The sequence below is a fragment of the Aotus nancymaae genome, unplaced genomic scaffold (genome assembly GCF_030222135.1).
Source record: "Aotus nancymaae isolate 86718 unplaced genomic scaffold, 86718_ANA_hifiasm-v0.15.2.pri h1tg000058l, whole genome shotgun sequence".
In the NCBI taxonomy this organism is placed as follows: Eukaryota; Metazoa; Chordata; class Mammalia; order Primates; family Aotidae; genus Aotus; species Aotus nancymaae.
The window spans coordinates 35,011,872-35,034,219 of NW_026988472.1; the positions used below are offsets into that span (position 1 = coordinate 35,011,872).

The window sequence follows — 22,348 nt, forward strand, 5'->3', positions numbered from 1 at the left end:
GCTCACGCCTGTAATCCCAGCACTTTGGGAGGCTCAGGTGGGCGGATCACGAGGTGAGGAGATTGAGACCATCCTGGCCAACACGGTGAAACCCCGTCTCTACTAAAGATACAAAAAAAATTAGCCAGGCATGGTGGTGGGCACCTGTAGTCCCAGCTACTCAGGAGGCTGAGGCAGGAGACTCGCTTGAACTCGGGAGGTGGAGGTTGCAGTGAGTCGAGATCGCGCCACTGCACTCTAGCCTGGCGACAGGGCAAGACTCATGTCCAAAAAAGAAAGGCTGGGCGCAGTGGCTCACGCCTGTAATCTCAGCACTTTGGGAGGCCAAGGTGGGTGGATCACGAGATCAGAAGTTCAAGACCAGCCTGGCCAAGATGGTGAAACCCTGTCTCTCCTAAAAATACAAAAATGAACCGGGCATGGTGGCAGGTGCCTGTAATCCCAGCTGCTCAGGAGGCTGAGACAGAGAATTGCTTGAACCTCGGAGGCGGAGGTTGCAATGAGCTGAGATCATGCCACTGCACTCCAGCCTGGGTGACACAGGGAAGACTCCATCTCAAAAAAAAAAAAAAAGCCTTTATCTTGACAATACTGGGCCTTTAAGTCTAAGCTCTAAGAAAGATAAGAAAACAAAGAGTTATATTGTAACTTGCTTGGTTAATTTAATTTATTCATATATTTAACCACAGTCAGCATGTAGTTGTTTTCCTCTAAGAGGCTCACTTTCCAAAACACAGTTTGCAAAATATCTTACTTCCCCACAAGGCTCTTTGTGTTTAGTTACCCTTTTATTTTTGCCAGTTTCTCTTATGTAGTTACTTGCCTGCCTAATAGGTCCCTGGTTGATGATTGACTTGTGAGCCTGTTTTCATGGCATGCTCGCTGAGCCACCGATAAACCCCAAAGCCCTCCTGTATTAAATATAAAACAGGGTTACACTTTTACATATGGCTGCCTTCTAATCTAGGAAGCCACAACCAGACACTGATACAAAGGATGGCGGGACAACATTCCCTTGGACCAAGGCGCTCAGTACTTCCTGGAGAACACGGAGAGATACGGAGCATTGTTTTCAGGTATCTGACTTCTTTTGGAAAACATTTATCTTGGATCTTAGTCTACAGGGGTTCTCATCAACTACTGTTTTCATTATTGTGGAAATTAGTCGGTTTAGGAATTTGGGCCAATGTAATGAATAATGAAAGGAGTTCACATATCTAAGGGGAAAACGGTCTTTTCCTCTTACCTCTTCTTTTTCATTTCAGTCCTTAGAAAGCATTTGTTTACTTCTTTCCCTCCTGGCAGTTTTAAGGGCTATTGTTTCTCTGCTCTAAAAATCCATTGTATTAACACAGTACTACAAATTCACCCTCCAAGTAAGATGGCAATTTGTCTGATTTGTACCTGTGTCCAACTGGAGCTTTTCTGTTTGCAAATTTCTGTAAAAATGTGTACTTTTTCAGTTCACAGAAGACACTTATTTCAGTGATCCACTTTACTGTCAAAATTATCTTGGTCAGGTGCCACGGCTCACACCTGTAATCCCAACACTTTGGGAGGCCAAGGCAGGAGAATCTGAGACCAGCCTAGGCAATTTAGTGAGACCCTGTGTCTATTAAAAATTAAAAAAAAAAAATTAGCCGGGCATGGTGGCATACACCTGTAGTCCCAGCTACTTGGGAGGCTGAGGTGGGAAAATTGCTTGAACCAGGAAGATAAGGCTACAGTGAGCTGTGATCACACCACTGCACTCCAGCCTGGACGAAAGAGTGAGACCTTGGCTCTATTTAAAAGAAGTCTTGTGTGGCATGAAGTTTTTGGTAACAAGATGTTTTTTCTCGATATTCAATGTTTCATAATCGCACCTCCACATTTTACTTCACTGTGGGCCTCAGTTTCTAACTTGGTTTTTCAGCTCTTGAAAATCCTGTCAGATGCACTGTACAGTGTCATCGGTGTAAAAAGTCATGTTTTGCCAGGTGCGGTGGCTCATGCCTGTAATTTCAGCACTTTGGGAGGCTGAGGTGGGTGGATTACTTGAGGTCAGGAGTTCAAGACCAGCCTGGCCAACGTGGCAAAGCCCTATCTCTACTGAAAATACATAAATTTTCTGGATACGGTGGCACACACCTATAGCCCCAGCTACTCAGGAAGCTGAGGCATGAGAATTGCTTGAATCTGGGAAGCGAAGGTTGCAGTAAGCTGAGATCGCACCACTGCACTCCAGCCTGGGCAACAGAGGGAGACTCTGTCTGAATTTAAAAAAACAGTCATGTTTTACATGTTGCTACACATAAAACCTTGATAGTCAACTGGCTTCTATCCAGACTTTGTTAATACTAGCATAACACACGATCATAAAAACTTTAAATTGGGTTAAAAATTATTTTGAGCAATTGTATTTATCCAATGATGTTTGCGGGTCATTTAGTCTTCAACAGCAAGAAAAATGTGTAAGAAATAAAGAATTAGTAAAAAAGCTTACACCAAACAATTAAATCAAAGAGTAGTTTATTAAAAAAGAATCAAAACAGAAACTCTAAGTACCAGTGTGTACATTGTACACATTTAAATGACTCACGAGAATGAAGTTTTTTTCATATATATTAAGATCACACCACCTTGTTGTTTATCGAGAGTTTCAAGAACTATCTGACTCTCCAAACTGCCTCTGAGATTGCCATTTTAAACAGACCTCATTTCAAACATGCAACAACGCCACTGGTAATAAAGCTTTGGAATGGGTGCTCATTCTATTATTTCACTACTAACAGCATAGAAAGCAAGATAAGCTGGGAATTTATTCTAAAATAGAATGGAGGTTGTCATCATCTACACCAGCACTCCTCACTCCTCTGTTGCCATTTTTAGCAAGTACTCCTTGTCAATCTTGAACAGTCTCCAACCCTCTTCACTGGACAGGTCAGAAGCACCTCTTCTTTTGTAGAAGTTGATGGATGGTTCATTCCATTCTGCTACCAAGAAGTGCATGCTGCTGCAGCGACACTTCATTGCAACCTATCATGAGAGAGTAAAATACAAACTCCGTGACATTTCAGCCTGCTTTCAAGACCCAATTTTTATTCCATCATTAAAATAATCCAGTAAACTTACAAATTTGGAAACCAAAAACTACGACATACCCTGCTTAGATTCTTCAGAATTTCTGATCCTATGCCAAAGCCTAAAAAGTTAGAGAAGTACGATTTAAAAAGTCATTGTAAGGATTTACAGCCCTGAACTCTTCAAACCCTCTGTCCCAAACTCAATCATACCTCTATAATCACTCATCACGAAGAAGTCCTCAAGATACAATAACTTGCCAATCCACGGGTCATAGGTAAAATAGTACATGGCAAAACCAACAATGCTGTGTCCTGTAATAAGAGTATCACATGAGATGTGGAGAAGGAAAACATTCCATAAAAGTTGTAGCTGCAGAATCAGAGGCCTACCATAAGTTTTAAAAAACATACATGCATGTGTTACAGAAACAAGCAGCCACGACTGTCTCATGATTTACATGAGTGCAGTCCAGGCCACTGCTGGATGATCTCACTGTTCTGAGAACATGTATTTGCAAAAAGCACACATCAGAACTCACTGAAGTCAGGCTACAACTGTGGACTTGCCACTCTGCAGACTGCTGGATCTCACACTCAGGAAGCTTTCATTACTTGCCAGAGCAAAACTGCTACGGTTTTAAACTTGCACACACATTATTCACATCCTATTGGTATACTGGTATGTTGACTTGGGAATAAGTCAGGTTTACACGGCAGTTCAGAATAGTCGATATTTGTAAGTTTACAAAGTCTTGCTTCCTTAAAGGTCAGAACATCAGGCCAAAGTACAACGTTTAATTTCAGAACTTGCCTTCCAATTTACATATTTTCCATTTGCTCTCCCCATTTGTTGAGTCAGAAGCAGCAGCACTGCCCAGAAACAGGTATTACGTAACACCCACATACTCTAAAAAGTACTCATCCCTTGTTTTCTGCTGATTTCTTCTAGCCTGAGGAACAGACGTCAGAAAAAAAAGCACCCACCCAAACAACTTCCCCTTTTAGCTGAGCTGTCTTCTGACCAATCAACAGGGATCAGCAAGAAAAAAAAGGCACCTGACACCCTCTTAACAGGTGTCTACTATTCCAAATGGAGGCAAAGGTTTCAAATTAAACTTTCTAGCCATTTTATATTCCTTTGCAAACAGACAGGAAGCGAGTATCATAGTGGGTTTCTGATCTACCGTGTTTTAACTGTGTGATAATAGGACCTTACCTCATTTATCATGATCATCTACTTTATTGTGTAAAGGATCTTTTAGTTACCTCCCCGCCCATCCATGTACACGGAAGGGCCATGTACATGGCGAAGCTAGAGACTGTAACCTGAAGATTGGGACAAATTAAAGAAAAAAATGTGATTTAACACAATTACAAAAACGGTCACGTTAGGGTCAAACAAGAACCATTTTATGAAACTGAATTACAACAAATGACATTATACCTAACTCTTCCGGGTATTCACAGCACTCTGATACTTACTTAAGCAGCTTAAACTCTTCCGAGTCTCCACAGCACTCTGATACTTAAACTCTTTTACCCTGCCCTATTATTCTCAAGTGCAGCGTATCTAATTTTCTTTTTCCTCAGTACTTTGAACACTTGCTATTTTTTTCTGTCCAACTTCTCAGTAACTTCGGCCTGTGGAGTCAGGGCTACACCGCCAACACTATTTCTTACGTAACACTCAGGCTCTCTGGCTTCTGGAAGGGGAGAGGGGTTACCTTCCGGAGTCCAGTGCTCTTTGGGGACTTCTGCAACCAGGCAGTGGTAAAAGGGGTGCTCTCCAAAGCCATCTTCTAGCAGATCTGCAAGAAGGGACAGCGATAATGGCCTCGGCAAAGGTGACAAGCACCGAAGGCTGTTCCCCCACCCCGCCGCTGTTGAATTACCTTTTTCAGTTAAGATTACTTGTTCTTCCATGTATTCATATTTAGCCAGCTCCTGGGGGGATGCACATAGGAGAGAGAGAAGCGGAAAACAAAATAAGGCTCCGGCCAGGCCAGCTCAGAGGAAGGGAATGGGGCGGGCGGGGCGGGGTGGCGGCCGCACCGGAGATGGGGCGAAGGGAGGCAGACGCAGAAAGGGGAACAGGCTGGGCTCTCACACCGGCCCAGACCCCAAGACGTGGATCCTCCCCCACCCCGGAAAACGGAGCCATCTCCACCCCACGCCCCGAGGGGAGCTCGGGCTCTCCGCTACCTTGATCAGCCGCAGTATGTCACTGCAGTCGGCGGCAGTGGCTGGGCGGATCACGAATTTAGCCATTTTCGTCTTTTGCTTTTCTTCCCTTTGCGGACCAGGCCCCTGTACTTGAACAGTAGGAGGAGGTGGTTCCTCATTCGTCTCCCGGGAGCGTCCTCTTCTCAGTCAGGCTGGCACCATGACCCAGCAAACCTCGGCGAGTGACGGAAAAACCCCAGCCGTCTTACGACTAAGCTGCGCACTCAAGCGCTGGCCCGACGCAGCTCTTAAGCGCGAGAAGCCCCGCCTCGGGCCGTGAGGCGGAGGTCTCTCGTCCAGTGAGGTCGCGGCCCCGCGGCGCACCGCTTCCTCTCCCAGGCACCACCCTCTCTTCCGGGAGCCCGTGTGAACCCGTAGGACAACAGCGTGGGCGGTGGGGCGCGCTGTGGGATTCGCTAGCCGCGCCCTCTAGTGGCGCTTCGCGGAGTCTTCCCGGAAACCCCACCAGCAGTCCGTGTGTCCTCTAGTAGCCTTTGCAAAAGAAGGAGGAGAATTCCCTCTGCGGCCCCCGACCATTGACCTTGCTCTTTTCTCCTTGGCCGGTCAGGGAAGCAAACTCAGGAGCCTTGGCCTTAGGAGATGAGAAGAAGACTAAAGCAGCGGTTCTCAAAGTGTGATCCGGGAGGCCCTGCAGATCCCTGCAGATCCCAAGATCCTTTCTAGAGGTTCGGTGGCAGAACTAGTTTTAGAATAATAGACGTCATTTGCCTTTTCAACTCGCAATGGAATTTTCCATAGGTGACCCGATGTCTAATGATGACACTGCTGTTATGACCAAAGGAATGTGAGCTCGTATATTCTTGTAGTTTTTAGAATTTCCTAGGGTAGGTTATTTGGATTTCCCAATAATCTTTTTTCCTTATACTTGTAGTTTTTAGAGTTAACAGGATATTTTTTCTTACTTTTCTAACCTTCTTGTACCTTCTTAAATCTCTGATCTTCCTTGACATCTTTCCTTCTGCCTGAGGTACATTCTTCCTAATTTCCTTTAGTAAAGATCTGCTTTTGCCAGACTTTCTCAGTTTTGCTTGTCTGAATGTGTCTTTATCTTATAATTCTTTTTTATTACAGTAGTCAAGTGCAGTAGTGAGAGTAAAATAAGGAGTTTGATCTGTAACTGACTATAAACAATCGAGATAACTTACTGCTTTTGGACCAACCCATCTAAAAATTCTTTTCTTTAACTTTTTAATTTTTTTATTTTTTAGAGACGGGTTTTCACCACGTTGGTCAGGCTGGTCTCAAATTCCTGACTTCACGTGATCCGCCCACCTCTGCCTCCCAAAGTGCTGGGGTTACAGGTGTGAGCCACCACACTTGGCCTCCATCTTAAAATTCTTGAACGGTTTATTTCATTGTTTATAGATTTTGAGGTTCAGAAGTTTTCCTCTTTCAGCACATTGGTGGTATCTGTCTTCTAACTTCAGTTGCTTTGTGATCCCCGCTTTCTCCATCCTCTGTGCTTCATTTCCTTTAACTTTTTTTTTGAAATAATTATACATGTACAGGATATGTGATGATGTCATTGCTCTAGTGACTAAAATAATATGTGCTTATGTATTCTTACTTTTTTTACAGTTTTCAAAGGTAAGGTCTTTGGATTCCTTGATACGGTTTTTTGTTTGTTTGTTTGTTTGTTTGTATTTTATAGAGACAGGGTCTCACCATCTTGCCCAGGCTGGTCTCAAACTCCTGGGCTCAAGTGCTCCTCCCACCTCAGCCTCCCAAAGTGCTGGGATTACAACTAGCTGGATTCCTTGACAAGTTGTTTTTTGTTTTTTTGAGACAGAGTCTCGCTCTGTCGCCAGGCTGGAGTGCAATGGTGCGATCTCAGCTCACTGCAACCTCTGCCTCCCAGGTTCAAGCGATTCTCCTGCCTCAGCCTCCCAAGTAGCTGGGACTACAGGTGCCCGCCACCGCGCCTGGCTAATTTTTGTATTTTTAGTAGAGACGGGGTTTCACCATGTTGACCAGGATGGTCTCGATCTCCTGACCTCATGATTTGCCCACCTCAGCCTCCCAAAGTGCAGGGATTACAGGCATGAGCCACCGTGCCCGGCCCCTTGACAAGTTTTAAATGTTCTGAAACCAGTGTTTGGGAATTGGAGGATAGCTACTCCTGGATTGTACCTTCTGGCGCAAGTATTCAAGCCTTTGTGGAATGAATGACATTTCTTTTACAACCCACTTTCCCAGACAGACCCTGCTAAGGGTCTTGCTTTGGCAGCCCTGCCTGGGTTCAGAAATGAGTCAGAGGATGATTTTCACAGTGATGAAAAGCATAAAAAGAGGCTGGGCATGGTCGTTCATGCCTGTAATCCCAGCACTTTGGGAGGTAGAGGTGGGCGGATCATGAGGTCAGGAATTCAAGACCGACCTGATCAACATGGCGAAACCCCATCTCTACTAAAAATATAAAATTAGCCATGTGTGGTGGCTCGCGCCTGTAATCCCAGCTACTCAGGAGGCTGAGGCAGGAGAATTGCTTGAACTTGGGAGGCGAAGGTTGCAGTGAGCCAAGATCACGCCACCACACTCCAGCCTGGGCAACAGAGTGAGACTCCGTCTCAAAAAGAAAGAAAGAAAGAAAAGCATGAAAGGGGTCTGCAGTGTCTGCAGTCTGTAGAAGGAGGGATTAGGCTGTTGCCAAATGACCACCCCTGACATTCAACAAGTGATTCTCTGCCTTTGCTAGCAATATCCTGTATGTAGAAAAGAAAGCAGAAGTAGATTCTCTGTTACCCTTCCTGCCCTAGGGGAATTCCACGAATAGTGAGTCACCCTGGGAGTTTATGAAACTCAAAGGTCTTTCTCAAAGTGATTTTTACAAAATGACTTTGATTCTCAGTTGCCTAAGTTACAGCGAGTAGTCTTTCCTGACAGTGTTGGTTAGACCTCCTGGATGGCCAGAAGGCCTTTTCCTCCTGTTTCTGTCTCAAATGTCAGGACTTAGGAGAGCTTGTTATACATTTACTGGTAACAGTGAATTAGACTGCTATGACTAAGCACTAGTGATAGCTGCGTAGCTAAAGCAAAACCAAAGCCATCTTCTGTTTGGGTTGCTTAGTTTAGTAGAATACTGATTGTTTCATTAAAATGCATTATAGTTTTAACTCCCAGGTTGGAGTGCAGTGGTGCAATCTCGGCTCACTGCAACCTCTGCCTCTGGGGTTCAAGCCATTCTCCTGCCTCAGCCTCCTGAGTAGCTGGGATTACAGGCACCCGTCACCACGCCCAGCTAATTTTTGTATTTTTAGTAGAGATGGGGTTTCACCATGTCGGTCAGGCTGGTCTGGAATTCCTGACCTCGTGATCCCCCTGCCTTGGCCTCCCACAGTGCTGGGATTACAGGCATGAGCCACCATGCCCGGCCCATGCATTATAATTTTTTCTGTTTATTTTGCCTTTCCAGTTTAAGTTTCTTTCTTTCTTTCACCCAGGCTGGAGTGCAGTGGCGCGATCTCGGCTCACTACAATCTCCACCTCCCAGGTGCAAGCCGTTCTCCTGCCTCAGCCTCCCGAGTAACTGGGACTATAGGTGCACACCACCAAGCCTGGTTAAGTTTTGTATTTTTAGTAGAGACAGGGTTTCACCATATTGGTTAGGCTGGTCTCGAACTCCAGACTTCAGGTGATCCACCTACCTCGGCCTCCCAAAGTACCCGGATTACAGGTATGAGCCACCGCGCCTGGACCTGTTTAAGTTTCATGGTCTTTGCTTTGCTTTGACCTTGTGACAGGAAGAACTTATTCTGAAAAACAGATGGTGGCCGGGCACTGTGGCTCATGCCTGTAAACCCAGCACTTTGGGAGGCTGAGGTGGGTGGATCGCTTGAGCCCAGGAGTGTGAGACCAGCCTGGGCAACATAGGCAGACCCTGTCTCTACAAAAAATACAAAAATTAGACAGGTTGGTGGCATGTGCCTGTATCCCAGCTATTATATTTGGGAGGCTGAGGTGGGAGGATCGCTTGAGCCTAGGAGGTCGAGGCTGCAGTGAGTGATGATTGCACCATTGCGCTGCAGCCTGGGTGACAGAGCGAGACCCTCTCTCAAAAAAAAACCAAAACAGAACAGATGGCTAAATAAAGCCTATTGTGACTGTGTTTGTGCACATCAAGAAGCCTAGACCCTAAGAAATTTGAATGTTTTTCATGGCAGTGAATCACATTATGCTTTTCCATTGTCATCAATGGATTGATGCAACCAACATTATGCTTTCCTGATACTGGAATTTGTGTGTGTATATATATATATATAAAATATAGGGGTGTGTGTGTGTTTGTGTGTGTATATATATATATATATATTTGGAGACAGTCTCACTCTATCACTCTGTTGCCCAGGTTGGAGTGCAGTGGTGCAATCTTGGCTCACCGCAACCTCTGCCTCCTGGATTCAAGTGATTCTCCTGCCTCAGCTTCCCAAGTAGCTGGGGGCCTGCCACCATGCCCGGCTAATTTTGTATTTTTGGTAGAGATGGGGTTTCACCATGTTGGCCAGGCTGGTCTCGAACTCCTGACCTCAGGTGATCCACCTGCCTCAACCTCCCAAAGTGCTGGGATTACAGGTGTGAGCCACCATGCCCAGCCGTATATACATATAATATATATAATAATAGAAATAATAATAGTAATAATTATTTTTTGAGACGGAGTTTCATTCTTTTTTTTTTTTTTGTGATCTGGGGAGGGGAGTTTCATTCTTATTGCTCAGGCTGGAGTGCAATGGCACGATCTCGGCTCATTGCAGCCTCCACCTCCCGGCTTAAAGTGATTCTCCTGCCTCAGCCTCCCAAGTAGCTGGGATTACTGGCATGCGCCACCACACTTGGCTAATTTTGTATTTTTAGTAGAGACGGGGTTTCTTCATGTTGGTCAGGCTGGTCTCAAACTGCCAACCTCAGGTGATCTGCCTGCCTCACCCTCCCGAAGTGCTGGGATTACAGGCGGGAGCTACCATACCTGGCCTATTTTTTTTTTTAAGAGACAAGGTCTTGCTCTGTCACCTGAGCTGGAGTGCAGTGGCATGATTATAGCTCACTGCAGCCTTGAACTGGGCTTAAGTGATCCTCCCACCTCAACCTCCTGAGTAACTGGGACCACAGATATGTGCCATCATCCCTGGCTAATCTTTAAAATTTTTTGTAGAGATGGGAATCTTTTTTTTTTTTTTTGAGACAGAGTCTTCCTCTGTCGCCCAGGCAACCTCCACCTCCCAGGGTCAAGCGATTCTCCCACCTCAGCCTCCTGAGTAGCTAGGATTACAGGTGTGTGCCACCATACCCAGCTAATGAGATGGGAGTCTTTCTATGTTGCCCAGACTGGTCTTGAACTCCTGGACTCAAGGGATTCTCGTGCCTTAGCCTCCCAAAGTGCTGGGATTACAGGCATGAGAACTCTCACGCCCAGTGTGGAATTTATATTTAAAATGTCATATACAGCTTATTAACAGCGGGGGAATAAATGACATAAAAAAGGGATTAACTAGGCCGGGCGAGGTCGCTCACACCTGTAATCCCAGCACTTTCGGAGGCCGAGGTGGGCGGATCACGATGTCAGGAGATTGAGACCACTCTGACCAACATGGTGAAACCCCATCTCTACTAAAATACAAAAAATTGGCTGGGCGTGGTGGTGCGCACCTGTAGTCTCACCTACCCAGGAGGCTGAGGCAGGGGAATTGCTTGAACCCAGGAGGCAGAGGTTGCAGTGAGCCAAGATCTCGCCACTGCACTCCAGCCTGGTGACAGAGCGAGACTCCGTCTCAAACAAACAAACAAAAATGGGATTAACTATCTAGCATTTGGAAAATTTTATTTGGTTAATGAGTCAACAGATGAACATGTATTTACTGAGTCTTGTACTAGGTACTCAGAGGTTTTGAAGGATGACCAAGTTTTGAAACCAGCCCTCAGGGTATATACAGGTTACTTTTAGAGATGTGTGTTGGCTTATATAGCAGAATTTAACCTTGGTGAGAAAGAGAATTCCTATAACTGAGAACTGAGTAGGGGGAGAGGAGTAGGAAGGGAATCAGCCAAGGCATTGCCTTAGGCGGTTTGCCTTGTCTCATTTGATCCTTACAACTATTTTTTTTATTTGAGATAGAGTCTCACTGTGTTGCCCAGGCTGGAGTGCAGTGGCGTGATCTCAGCTCACTGCAACCTCCGCCTCCTGGGTTCAAGTGATTCTCCTGCCTCAGCCTCCCGAGTAGCTAGGATTATAGGTATGTGCCAACCAACCTGGCTAATTTTTGTATTTTTAGTAGAGATGTGGTTTCACCATATTGCCCAGGCTAGTCTTGAACTCCTGACCTCAAGTGATCCACCAGCCTCAGCCTCCCAAAGTGCTAGGATTACAGGCGTGAGCCACTGTGCCCAGCCTATTTTACTTTTTTTTTTTTGAGAGGGAGTCTTCTTACTTTGTTGCCCAGGCTGGAGTGCAGTGGTGCGATCTTGGCTCACTGCAACCTCTGCCTCCTGGGTTTAAGCAATTCTCCTGCCTTATCCTCCCGAGTAGCTGGGACTACAGGCATGTGTCGCCATACCCAGCTAATTTTTTTGTATTTTTAGTAGAGATGGGGTTTCACCTTGTTGGCCAGGATGGTCTTGAACTCCTGACCTCAGGTGATCTGCCCACTTTGTCCTCCCAACGTGTTCGGATTACAGGTGTGAGCCACCGCACCCAGCCCTATTTTTTTTGAGATGGAGTCTCGCTTTGTGGCCTGGGCTGGAGTGCAATGGTGCGATCTCGGCTCACTGCAACCTCTGCCTCCTGGGTTGCCGTGATTCCCCTGCCTCAGCCTCCCAAGTAGCTGGGATTACAGGCACACACCACCACACCGGCTAATTTTTTGTATTTTTAGTAGAGACATGGTTTCACCATGTTGGCCAGGCTGGTCTTGGACTCCTGACCTCAGGTGATCTGCCCACCTCAGCCTCCCAAAGTGCTGGGATTACAGGCATGAGCCACCACACCTGACCTCCCCACCTTTTTTTTTTTTTTTTTTTGAGACGGAGTTTCCCTCTTGTTACCCAGGCTGGAGTGCAATGGCGCGATCTCGGCTCACCGCAACCTCCGCCTCCTGGGTTCAGGCAATTCTCCTGCCTCAGCCTCCTGAGTAGCTGGGATTACAGGCACGCGCCACCATGCCCAGCTAATTTTTTGTATTAGTAGAGACGGGGTTTCACCATGTTGACCAGGATGGTCTCGATCTCTTGACCTCGTGATCAACCCGCCTCAGCCTCCCAAAGTGCTGGGATTACAGGCTTGAGCCACCGCGCCCGGCCCCCCACCTTTTTTTTTAAAACAGGATCTTGCTCTGTTGCCCAAGCTGGAGGGTAATGATGCGATCATGGCTCACTGTAATCTTGACTCCTGGACTCAAGCAATCTTCCCACCTTAACCTCCTGAGTGGCTAGGACCATAGAGGCACATGACACCATGCCTGGTTAATCTTTAACATTTTTTTGTAGGGATGGTATCTTGCCAAGTTGCCTAGGCTAGCCTCGAACTCCTGGCCTCAAGCACTCCTCCCGCCTTGGCCTCCCAGAGTGCTGGGATGACAGATGTGAGCCACCATGCCTGGCCCTTACAACCATCTTGTGCCATAAGTAATGTTAGCTCCGATTTTACAGTTGACAACACCTGAGGCCAACAGGGTTACAACATTGTTAAAGCTGGGACATGATAGAGTCATGAATATTTATGACTTAAGACTGGTTTTGTTAGACCAAGGGCCACTGCTCTCTACCATGAACACTTTTTGGTTTTTTTTGGACAGAGTCTCATTTCTGTTGCCCAGGCTGGAGTACAGTGGTGCGATCTCGGCTCACTGCAACCTCCACCTCCTGTGTTCAAGTGATTCTCATGCCTCAGCCTCCCAAGTAGCTAGATTACAGGCGTGTGCCACCTGGCTAATTTTTGTAGTTTTTTCCTTTTTTTTTTTTTTTTAAATCCTGGGAGGGAGCTGGCCCCCGGCCTCCAGTGCCCTTACGCCCCAACTCAATTTTTGTATTTTTAGTAGAGACGGGGTTTCACCAATTGGCCAGGCTGGTCTCCAACTCCTGACCTCAGGTGATCCACCCACCTCGGCCTCCTAAAGTACTGGGATTACAGGTGTGAGCCACCGTGCCCGACCGTGACTGGCTTATTTCACTTAGCATAATGTCCTCAAGGTTCATCCATATTGTCTCATGGGACAGGATTTCCTTAATTTTTTAATATTGTATTTTTTTGAGACAGAGTCTGGCTCTGTGGCCCACGCTGGAGTGCACTGGCTTGATCTTGGCTCACTACAACCTCCGTCGCCCAGGTTCAAGCAATTCTTGTGCCTCAGCCTCCTAAGTAGCTGGGACTTATAGGCATGCACCACCATGCCCAGCTTATTTTTGTGTATTTTTAGTAGAAATGGGGTTTTGTCATATTGCCCAGGCTGGTCTTAAACTCCTGGCCTCAAGTGATCCACCCACTTCGGCCTTCCAAAGTGCTGGGATTACAGGCATGAGCCACCTTGCCTGGCCAATTATTCGTATTTTCATATAGAGATGCGGTTTTGCTATGTTGGCCAGGCTGGTGTCACACTCCTGGCCTCAGATGATCTGCCCGCCTCAGCCTCCCAAAGTGCTGGGATTACAGGCATGAGCCCAGGCTCCTTCACCCATTTTTGAATTGTGTATTTTTTTTTTCTTTTTTGGAGACAGAGTCTAGCTATGTCACCCAGGCTGGAGTGCAGTGGTGTGATCTGGCTCACTGCAGCCTCTGCCACCCAGGCTCAAGCAATTCTCCTGCCTCAGCCTTCTGCCTTCTGGAGAAAAAGGACAGGTCTATTTAGAACTGAGGGGGAGATACACGATTTGAAACCCATTCCGTGTGGGCCCTTTCCATTCCGGGCAGCCCTTCCTCTCTTCCCTCCTGTCTAAAAGGAAGACTACTGCCTATCACTCAGCTCAGAAATCAATGCTTTAACTCCTCATAAATACTTAGGATATCTGAAAAGTACAGTCAACCATCCTTAGGCCTCCTAAAGTATCAGCTCTCAGCTGGGCGCGGTGGCTCACGCATGTAATCCCAGCACTTTGGGAGGCCGAGCTGGGTGGATCACTTGAGGTCAGTTCGAGACCAGCCTGGCCAACGTAGTGAAACCTCGTATCTACTAAAATTGGAAAAATTAGCTGGGCGTGGTGGCAGGTGCCTGTAATCGCAGCTACTCAGGAGGCTGAGGCAGGATAATCACTTGAACCTGGGAGGTGGAGGTTGCAGTGAGCTGAGATTGTACTACTGCTCTCCAGCCTGGGTGACAGAACGACATTCCGTCTCAGAAACAAGAACAAAAATTAGCCAAGCATGGTAGGGTGCCTGTAATCCTAGCTACTTGGGAGGCTGAGGCAGGAGAATTGCTTGAACCCAGGAGGTAGAGGTTGCAGTGAGCAACCTGCCACTGCACTCCAGCCCGGGCAACAGACTGTGACTCTATCTCAAAAAAAAAAAAAAAGTATCAGCTCTTTGTATCTAGGTATAGAGATTACTCAATAGGAAGATCATAGTAGATTGTAGGACCGGGAGCGGTGACTCACACCTGTAATCCCAGTACTTTGGGACGCTGAGGCAGGTGGATCACAAGGTCATGAAATCAATACCACCCTGGCCAACATGGTGAAACCCCGTCTCTACTAAAAACACAAAAAAATTAGTTGGGCGTGGCGGCATGCACCTGTAGTCCCAACCACTCAGGAGGCTGAGGCAGAATTGCCTGAACCTGGGAGGCAGAGACTGTGGCGAGCCATTGCTCCACACTGCACTCCAGCCTGGTGAAAGAGTGAGATTCCGTCTAAAAAAAAAAAAAAAAAAAAAAAAAATCGTAGTAAATAATTGCCTGTTAGTGCACAAAGCATTAGACATCCCCTCTTTTCTTTGTGGCCTCTGGGTACATGCAATAGATTTTAAAGTTCAAAATCCAGCTTACCAACCTTTGTACCATTTGTCAGCTGGCAATTAAATGTTAACAGTGAATCCAGGAAAATAGAGGATGCTTCAAAGAAGGAAATCTGAGAGTACACTGCACCCAAGCAGCCTCTGTTTGGCCTGAGGAACAAGGAACAGACCCACGTTCCGGCCTTGGCATGAGTGAATGTTTGGCATAGTTGGCTGGCAACAACAGAGCTTATGACCTGAAAACTCACTCTGGAGGTGGAGGATGTTGGGGTGAGTCATTCCTTTTGGGAGGATGATGGAGGTAGGGGAAGGGTGCAAGAAGATCAAAAGTGGACCCAGAAGCACAGGACTGAGAGAAGTCCAGTACATTTTAGGGTCTCCTTATAAGATTAATTATAGGAGGTACTACAGCAGAGGGAAAACAAAATACGCAACTGGCATTTCTTTGTGCCTACTATGAGTGGTATTCCTTGTTTGGCATTATACAAATGTGATTTCATGTAGGTTTTTTTTTTTTTTTTTGAGATGGAGTCTCGCTTTGGCACCCAGGCTGGAGTACAGTGACGCCATCTTGGCTCACTGAAACTTCCACCTCCCGGGTTCAAGCGATTCTCCTGCCTCAGCTTCCCGAGTAGCTGGGATTACAGGCACGCACCACCACACCTGGCTAAATTTTTAGTAGAGATGGGGTTTCGCCAAGTTGGCCAGGCTGGTCTCAAACTGCTGAACTCAAGTTATCCTCCCGCCTCAGCCTCCCAATGTGCTGGGATTACAGGTGTGACCTACCGCACCCAGCCCTGGCCTCATTTAGTCTTAATTGCCATGTATTGTTACTTTTCAAAATATATATCCTGCTTTCTCATCTGGAGTCTATTAAATTAGAAAATATTTGTTGTACTCCAAAAAGGAGAGCCATTTAAGTAAAACTGGTCTGGATAAATCTAATCTGGAAGTATTTTCTTCAAAGCCCTACATCCTCTACTGTTGAGGTTTCTGTCATCTTAGAAGCGTAGAAAGTAATTTTGTAGTCTGAATCCCTCTTCTAAAACCTAAGAAAACTGAAGCCCAGAGAAGGTGAAGTACTTGTCCCAGATCACTGGCTAGAAAGTGGCAGATAGTTGACTAGAAACTTCATTTTTTTTTTTTTTTGAGACAGAGTTTCACTCTTGTTGTCCAAGCTGAAGTGCCATGGCGTGATCTCGGCTCACTGCAACCTCCGCCTCCCGGGTTCAAGTGATTCTCCTGCCTCAGCCTCCCAAGTAGCTGGGATTACAGGTGCCCACCACCATGCCCAGCTAATTTTGTATTTTTTTTAGTAGAGATGGGGTTTCACCATGGTGGTCATGCTAGTCTCGAATTCCCAACCTCAGGTGATCCACCCCCTTCTGCCTCCCTTCTAGGCTGGGCACAGTGGCTCACACCTGTAATCCCAGACTTTTGGGAGGCCAAGGTGGGTGGATCACCTGAGGTTGGGAGTTTGAGACCAGCCTGACCAACATGGAGAAACCCCGTCTCTACTAAAAGTACAAAAAAATAGCCAGGTGTGGTGACACATACCTGTAATCCCAGTTACTTGGGAGGGTGAGGTAGGAGAATCGCTTGAACCCAGGAGGCAGAGATTGCGGTGAGCTGTGATCGTGCCATTGCACTCCAGTCTGGGCAAAAAGACAGAAACTCCATCTCAGAAAAAACAAAACAAAACAAAACAAAAACAACCTCATTAGAAAAGAAAGAGAGTCAGAAACATAGCTTAGGTACAGACTTTTTTTTTTTTTTTGAGACAGAGTCTTTCTCTGTCAGCCAGGCTGGAGTGCGGTAGCACCATCTCAGCTCACAGCAACCTCTGCCTCCCAGGTTCAAGCGTTTTTCTTGCCTCAGCCTCCTTAGTAGCTGGAATTACAGGCACACGCCACCATCCCCAGCTAATTTTTTGTATTTTTAGTGGAGACAGGGTTTGCCATGTTGGCCAGGCTGGTCTTGAACTCCTGACCTCAAGTGATCCACCTGCCTCTGCCTGCCAAAATGCTGGGATTTACAGGCGTGAGCCATCACACCTGGCTGGTTTACTGACTTTGAAGTCAAGAAATCTTTTACTGTACCACTGTGTAATTATGTGCAATTATGACCCTCATAGATCTTCTGGCAGAAATGGTAAAAACAAAAAACAGACGTTATATGAAATATTCTCCTAGGGCGGGAACTCAAGCAAAAATCTGTAAACAAGCAAAACACGAGTCCACTTCTCACAAATTAAGTTTCACTAGTACACATCCTGTTTTGTTTTGTTTTGTTTTTTTAGATGAAGTTTCCCTCTTGTTGCCCAGGCTGGAGTGCAATGGCTCCATCTCGGCTCACCGCAACCTCTGCCTCCTGGGTTCAAGCAATTCTCCTGCCTCAGCCTCCCAAGTAGCTGGGATTATAGCCATGTGCCATCACGCCCAGCTAACTTTGTATTTTTTAGTAAAGACGGGGTTTCTCCATGTTGGTCAGGCTGGTCTCAAACTCCCAATCTCAGGTGATCCACCTGCCTCGGCCTCCCAAAGTGCTGGGATTACAGGCGTGAGTCACCACGCTGGGCTACGTAATTACAACAGGGAGTGCTCTTAACAGTTCCAGTCTCCTCGACCTCTTCCTCTTCCTAAGCATTTCTCCTCTGCTTTGCATCCCAGTCCCCAGTCCTGATAATGGGTCTGGTAAGTAGAACTCTGTAATATGGGTCAGGAACACCTACAGTTTAAGACAAGTAAACAATTGATGGCAGCAGCGGCCCTTCTGGAGCGGCTGCTGCGATGAGGCCGGCTGTACTGGGGGAGGCGCCGCCCGGGCTGCACGCTCTGTGGAGCTGGCCAGAGCCCCATCCCCTTATGAGTTGTCAAGGCGGGAGCCCCAAGCTTTCAGGCACGGCTGCAGTCATACAGCCACAGCTGCGGACCTGGACAACCCTGTGCACTAGGAGGCCGGGAAGTCCCCCTTCCCCTGCAGGCTTGGAAGTGCCTGCTCCCGCTGCCTGGCCTTTCACTGCACCTGGAGCCCACTCTGAGGCGGAGCAAAGTCGTGGCTGCGCCCAAGTGGCGTCTAGACCCAGCTAGGTTTGCTGTGCTTGGGGGCGCTGCTGACATGCCAGTCCCCTGCCACCTCGGCCCCCTCCAGACTTTGGGAACTGACAAGTGCAGGAGTGAGGCTGGTGGTAGGGGCAGGGGACGCTGAGGACAGCTCAGGAACAGCCTGGGCGGGATGGACGACATGATTGATGGTGGCAGGAGGCAGACAGGCTCCTGGGCGGAAAGGGGTGGGTCCCTGGTGAAGCCCCACCGTCAAGCCCGGGAGACCTGAAGCCTGGGGGCCGAGCTGTCAGTTCCGCGTGAAATCTGTGGCCCCGAGTGAAAACTTATGGTGCTTTTTCCGGGTCCGCCCATAGCCGCCCCACGGACCAATCAGCATGCACTTCCTCCCTTCTGAGCCCAGCCAGACTCGCACAGATTGGGACTACCAGCCGTGGAAAGGAGCTACCCAATTCAGGGCTCCTTGACTCCTGAAGACGACCAGCCTGCGGAAGGGAGCTACCTACTCTGAGTCTCCTCTCCGTTGAGAGCTGGACCCTCACTGGGACAACTTGCGTGCGGAAAGGAGTCATCCACTTCAGGTTTCGCGAGAGCTGTTCTGTCACTCAATGAGGCTCCTCTCTGCCTTGCTTACCCTCTAGTTGTCTGTGTATCTCATTCTTCCTGGATGTTGGACAAGAACTCAGGACCCACTGAATGATGGGACTGAAAGAGCAGTAACACAAACAGGGCTGAAACACACCCTCTCCCCCCACCCCGACTTGACATGTTGCGAGTGATGTGAAGGAGAGAAGTGCTGTGGCCCTTCTGGGATCCCAGACCTAGGGGCTCCCTGAGCCAGGGCTGTGATACCCTCTTTGGAGCTCTGCGGTTTCTGGCATCTTCAAACTTCTGGGCACCACTGCGTCCTCCTTATCCAGACACAGTGCCCACAGCAGATGCCGCTTGTGGTTCATCAGATCCAGCTGCAGATGTGCACGGAACTGGCACCTTTGCCAGTGCCTGGAGCTGCCCGCCCAGCTGCAGCAGCTGGTGTGTCTGGCTGTGCGCAGTGGCTAGACCCTGTGCTTGCTCACCCACACACCCCTTGCCGCTCCGTGCCTGGCTCACCCTTGGCAGGTGTGGAATCCTGGCTGGTAGCATGAGCCAAGCACAGCCTGCTAGCCCATGTCAGTGGAATGAGTCCAGCGGCCAGATCAAAACTCAGTCAAAGGCACCACTGGTCACAGAGGTTTCCAGCTGGAAAAGCAATACCCGAAGGATCTCGTGACATGATCAACTTGCTAGGAGATCCCTGCCACCCAGAGAGGCTGCAGGAAGCTGACTCCATCCAGGCCTCTTCACAGAAGGAGAATTGCAGAGACCATAGGATTTTTCTGCTGGTGAGAACAGATGGTGTCTGCCCAGGAAAATAAAATGCTTCAAGCAAAGTGCCATAGGGATTAGAATCCTGATGATCTGAGACTCTGATAATGACTCTGAATTGATTCCCAATTCTATGATGAATCATTTCAGAATGACTCTGAGATGACGATTCCTGATTCTATGATGATTGAGGCAGATCTCATTGGTTGGCAAATCTACTTGGTAAAGCTGAGTCATCATAACACCATCATTTCTTTCAGAGGTGAGAGCTGTCCCAATACTTTAAAGATGGTCTACAGGCTGCTCTGTTTGTGGAGTAGCCATTCTTTATTTCTTTACTTTCCTAATAAACTTGCTTTCATGGCTGGGTGTGACTCATGCCTGTAATCTCAATACTTTGGGAGGTGGAGGTGGACGGATCACTTGAGGTCAGGAGTTCAAGACCACCCTGGTCAACATGGTGAAATACTGTCTCTACTAAAAATACAAAAATTATCCGGGTGGTGGTACATGCCTGTAATCCCAGCTACTCAGGAGGCTGACGCAGGAGAATGGCTTGAACCCGGGAGGTGGAGGTTGCGGTGAACCAAGATTGCACCACTGCACTCCAGCCTGGGTGAAAGAGCGAGACTCTGTCTCAAAAACAAAACAAAAACAAAAAAACTAAACTTGCTTTCACTTTAACAAAATGTTCCACATCTTCATTTATATTCTTCCCTCATGGATAGAATACACACTTAACCTCAGACAGGGGTTGTGGGTTTTCCCATCCATGCAAGTGATGCCAGCCTTTTGGCATGACGCCAAAGGGTAGTTGACTCAGTTAAGTCCTTTTAGAAGGTGGAGCTAAGTGGACTTGTGTGGCAGAAAAAGCAGGGATTTTTTTTTTTTTTTTTTTAGGCCAGGCACATTTAGGTGCAAATCTGAGTGCTGCCAGTTACCAGCTGTGTGATTTTAGACAAGGTACTTGAATTTGAGTGTAGTTATGTGTAAAATGAAGTGAATAATAATAGCTTCTGGGCTGGGCACGGTGGCTTACGCCTGTAATCCCAGCACTTTGGGAGGCTGAGGCGGGTGGATCATGAGGTCAGGAGTTTGTGACCAGCCTGGTCAATATGGTGAAACCCCATCTCTGCTAAAAACACAAAAATTAGCTGGTTGTGGTACATGCCTGTTATCCCAGCTGCTCGGGAGGCTGAGGCAAGAGAATTGCTTGAACCTGGGAGGTGAAGGTTGCAGTGAGCTGAGATCGTACCACCGCACTCCAGCCTGGGCGACAGAGTGAGACTCTGTCTCAAAAAAAAAAAAAAAAAAAAAAAAAAGCTTCCTCCTCCTAAATGATGTAAATATTAAATATTAAAGCCCTTTGTAGAGTGCCTAGGATATAACAGGCACCTTCTAAAGGTTTGTTCCTTTCTGGCTACCTGGTGATAGAAGGATTACAACTATTTTTGGATTAGGAAGAATAGCTGGGAGTGGCCTAATGGGGCCCTAGGCTTGTTTTGTCCTGCCCTTACGCAGGACCATTCTCTTATTCACTGACCTTTGGCATGAAGCATTGACCTTCCTCACAAATAATAAATGTGCAATGATTCTTGTTTGAAAAAAGTATGGATAATAAGTATTGTAAACCCTGTTGCACGTTCCTTGGAGCATTTTGTCTGCCTGGCTAGACACATTGACCATGTGAACAGGGTCAATCCAGAATACATCACCTGGGTAAATTATTTACAGGTCTATCTCACTTTAGAAGTGGACCTTATTTGTGACTTAAATAACATTCAACTATAATCGACACTTGGAGTTTTTTTTTTTAAGAAGCAAGCTTACAGAAAAGATGAAAGTAGGAGAAAACGTGCAAAAGGCCATGATTCAGAACATATCAATTCACACAACTTTTCTTCTTTGCTCTTTTTTTTTCTTTCTATTTTTGAGATGGAGTCTTGCTCTGTCACCCAGGCTGGAGTGCAGAGGCGGGACCTTGGCTCACTGTAACCTCTACCTCTTGGGTTCAAGCAATTCTCCTGCCTCAGCCTCCCGAATAGATGGGACTACAGTCATGTGCCACCATGCCCAGCTAATTTTTGTATTTTTAGTAGAGATGGGGTTTCACCATGTTGGCCAGGCTGATCTCGAACTCCTGACCTCAAGTGATCCACCTGACTTGGCCTCCCAAAGTGCTGAGATTCTAGGCGTGAGCCACCGTGTCTGGCCCTTTGTTCTTTTTATAGATATTTTACAGGTACTGGATAGGGAGAAATTATGCAGTTACAGTGCTTAGAATCTGGACAGGACAGCAGACATAACAATTTCCCAGACTTTCTATTTTTTTTCCTTTTTAAAAAGAATGTCAGAAACCTATTGCTTGTTAAATTTTCCCAAACTTTCTTTCAGTACCTGTCTCTGAAGCCATGGTTAAAAACAAAAATAGTTAAAGACCTGTGAATAGTTGTTAAGCACTCTTTATTTACCTTCGGTAATATATATCAGTGAAACACAATTCTCAATCTTGTAGTTCTCATTCTACATTTGGAATGTTCCAAATTTATTGAAGACTATAAATTAACACACCTAAGAATCCCAGTGAATCCCAAGCCACATAAACACAAAGGAAACCACAAGGCATTGCAGAATCAAATTTCTGAAAACCAGTGGTTAGAGATTTTTTTTTTTTTTGA

General features: G+C 46.8%; 3 protein-coding genes across 7 annotated transcripts in view; 1 reads left to right on the plus strand and 2 right to left on the minus strand.

Moving 5' to 3' along the window:
• ACOT9 (acyl-CoA thioesterase 9) overlaps nt 1-22,348 on the plus strand; it is a 101,988-nt gene that overhangs the window by 17,562 nt on the left and 62,078 nt on the right. For 3 of the 5 annotated variants that reach the window (XM_064364451.1, XM_064364452.1, XM_064364450.1), the window contains exon 1: nt 18,495-19,932. The gene's annotated coding sequence lies outside the window, so the exon portion shown is untranslated. Of the gene's footprint in view, nt 1-967; nt 1,077-18,494; nt 19,933-22,348 lie in introns of those variants that run through there. The other 2 variants (XM_064364453.1, XM_064364454.1) reach the window with 2 other exon arrangements.
• On the minus strand, nt 2,495-5,351 carry SAT1 (spermidine/spermine N1-acetyltransferase 1). The gene is made up of 6 exons (XM_012448856.3): nt 5,268-5,351; nt 4,958-5,009; nt 4,790-4,873; nt 3,276-3,377; nt 3,144-3,184; nt 2,495-3,018 (listed from the first exon to the last, which is right to left on the minus strand). Exons 1-6 carry the CDS (start codon nt 5,331-5,333, stop codon nt 2,848-2,850), a joined length of 516 nt encoding a protein of 171 aa, XP_012304279.1. The 5' UTR covers nt 5,334-5,351; the 3' UTR covers nt 2,495-2,847.
• Nucleotides 5,318-5,407, minus strand: LOC135269908 (uncharacterized). The gene has a single exon (XM_064364455.1). It carries the CDS (start codon nt 5,405-5,407, stop codon nt 5,318-5,320), a length of 90 nt encoding a protein of 29 aa, XP_064220525.1.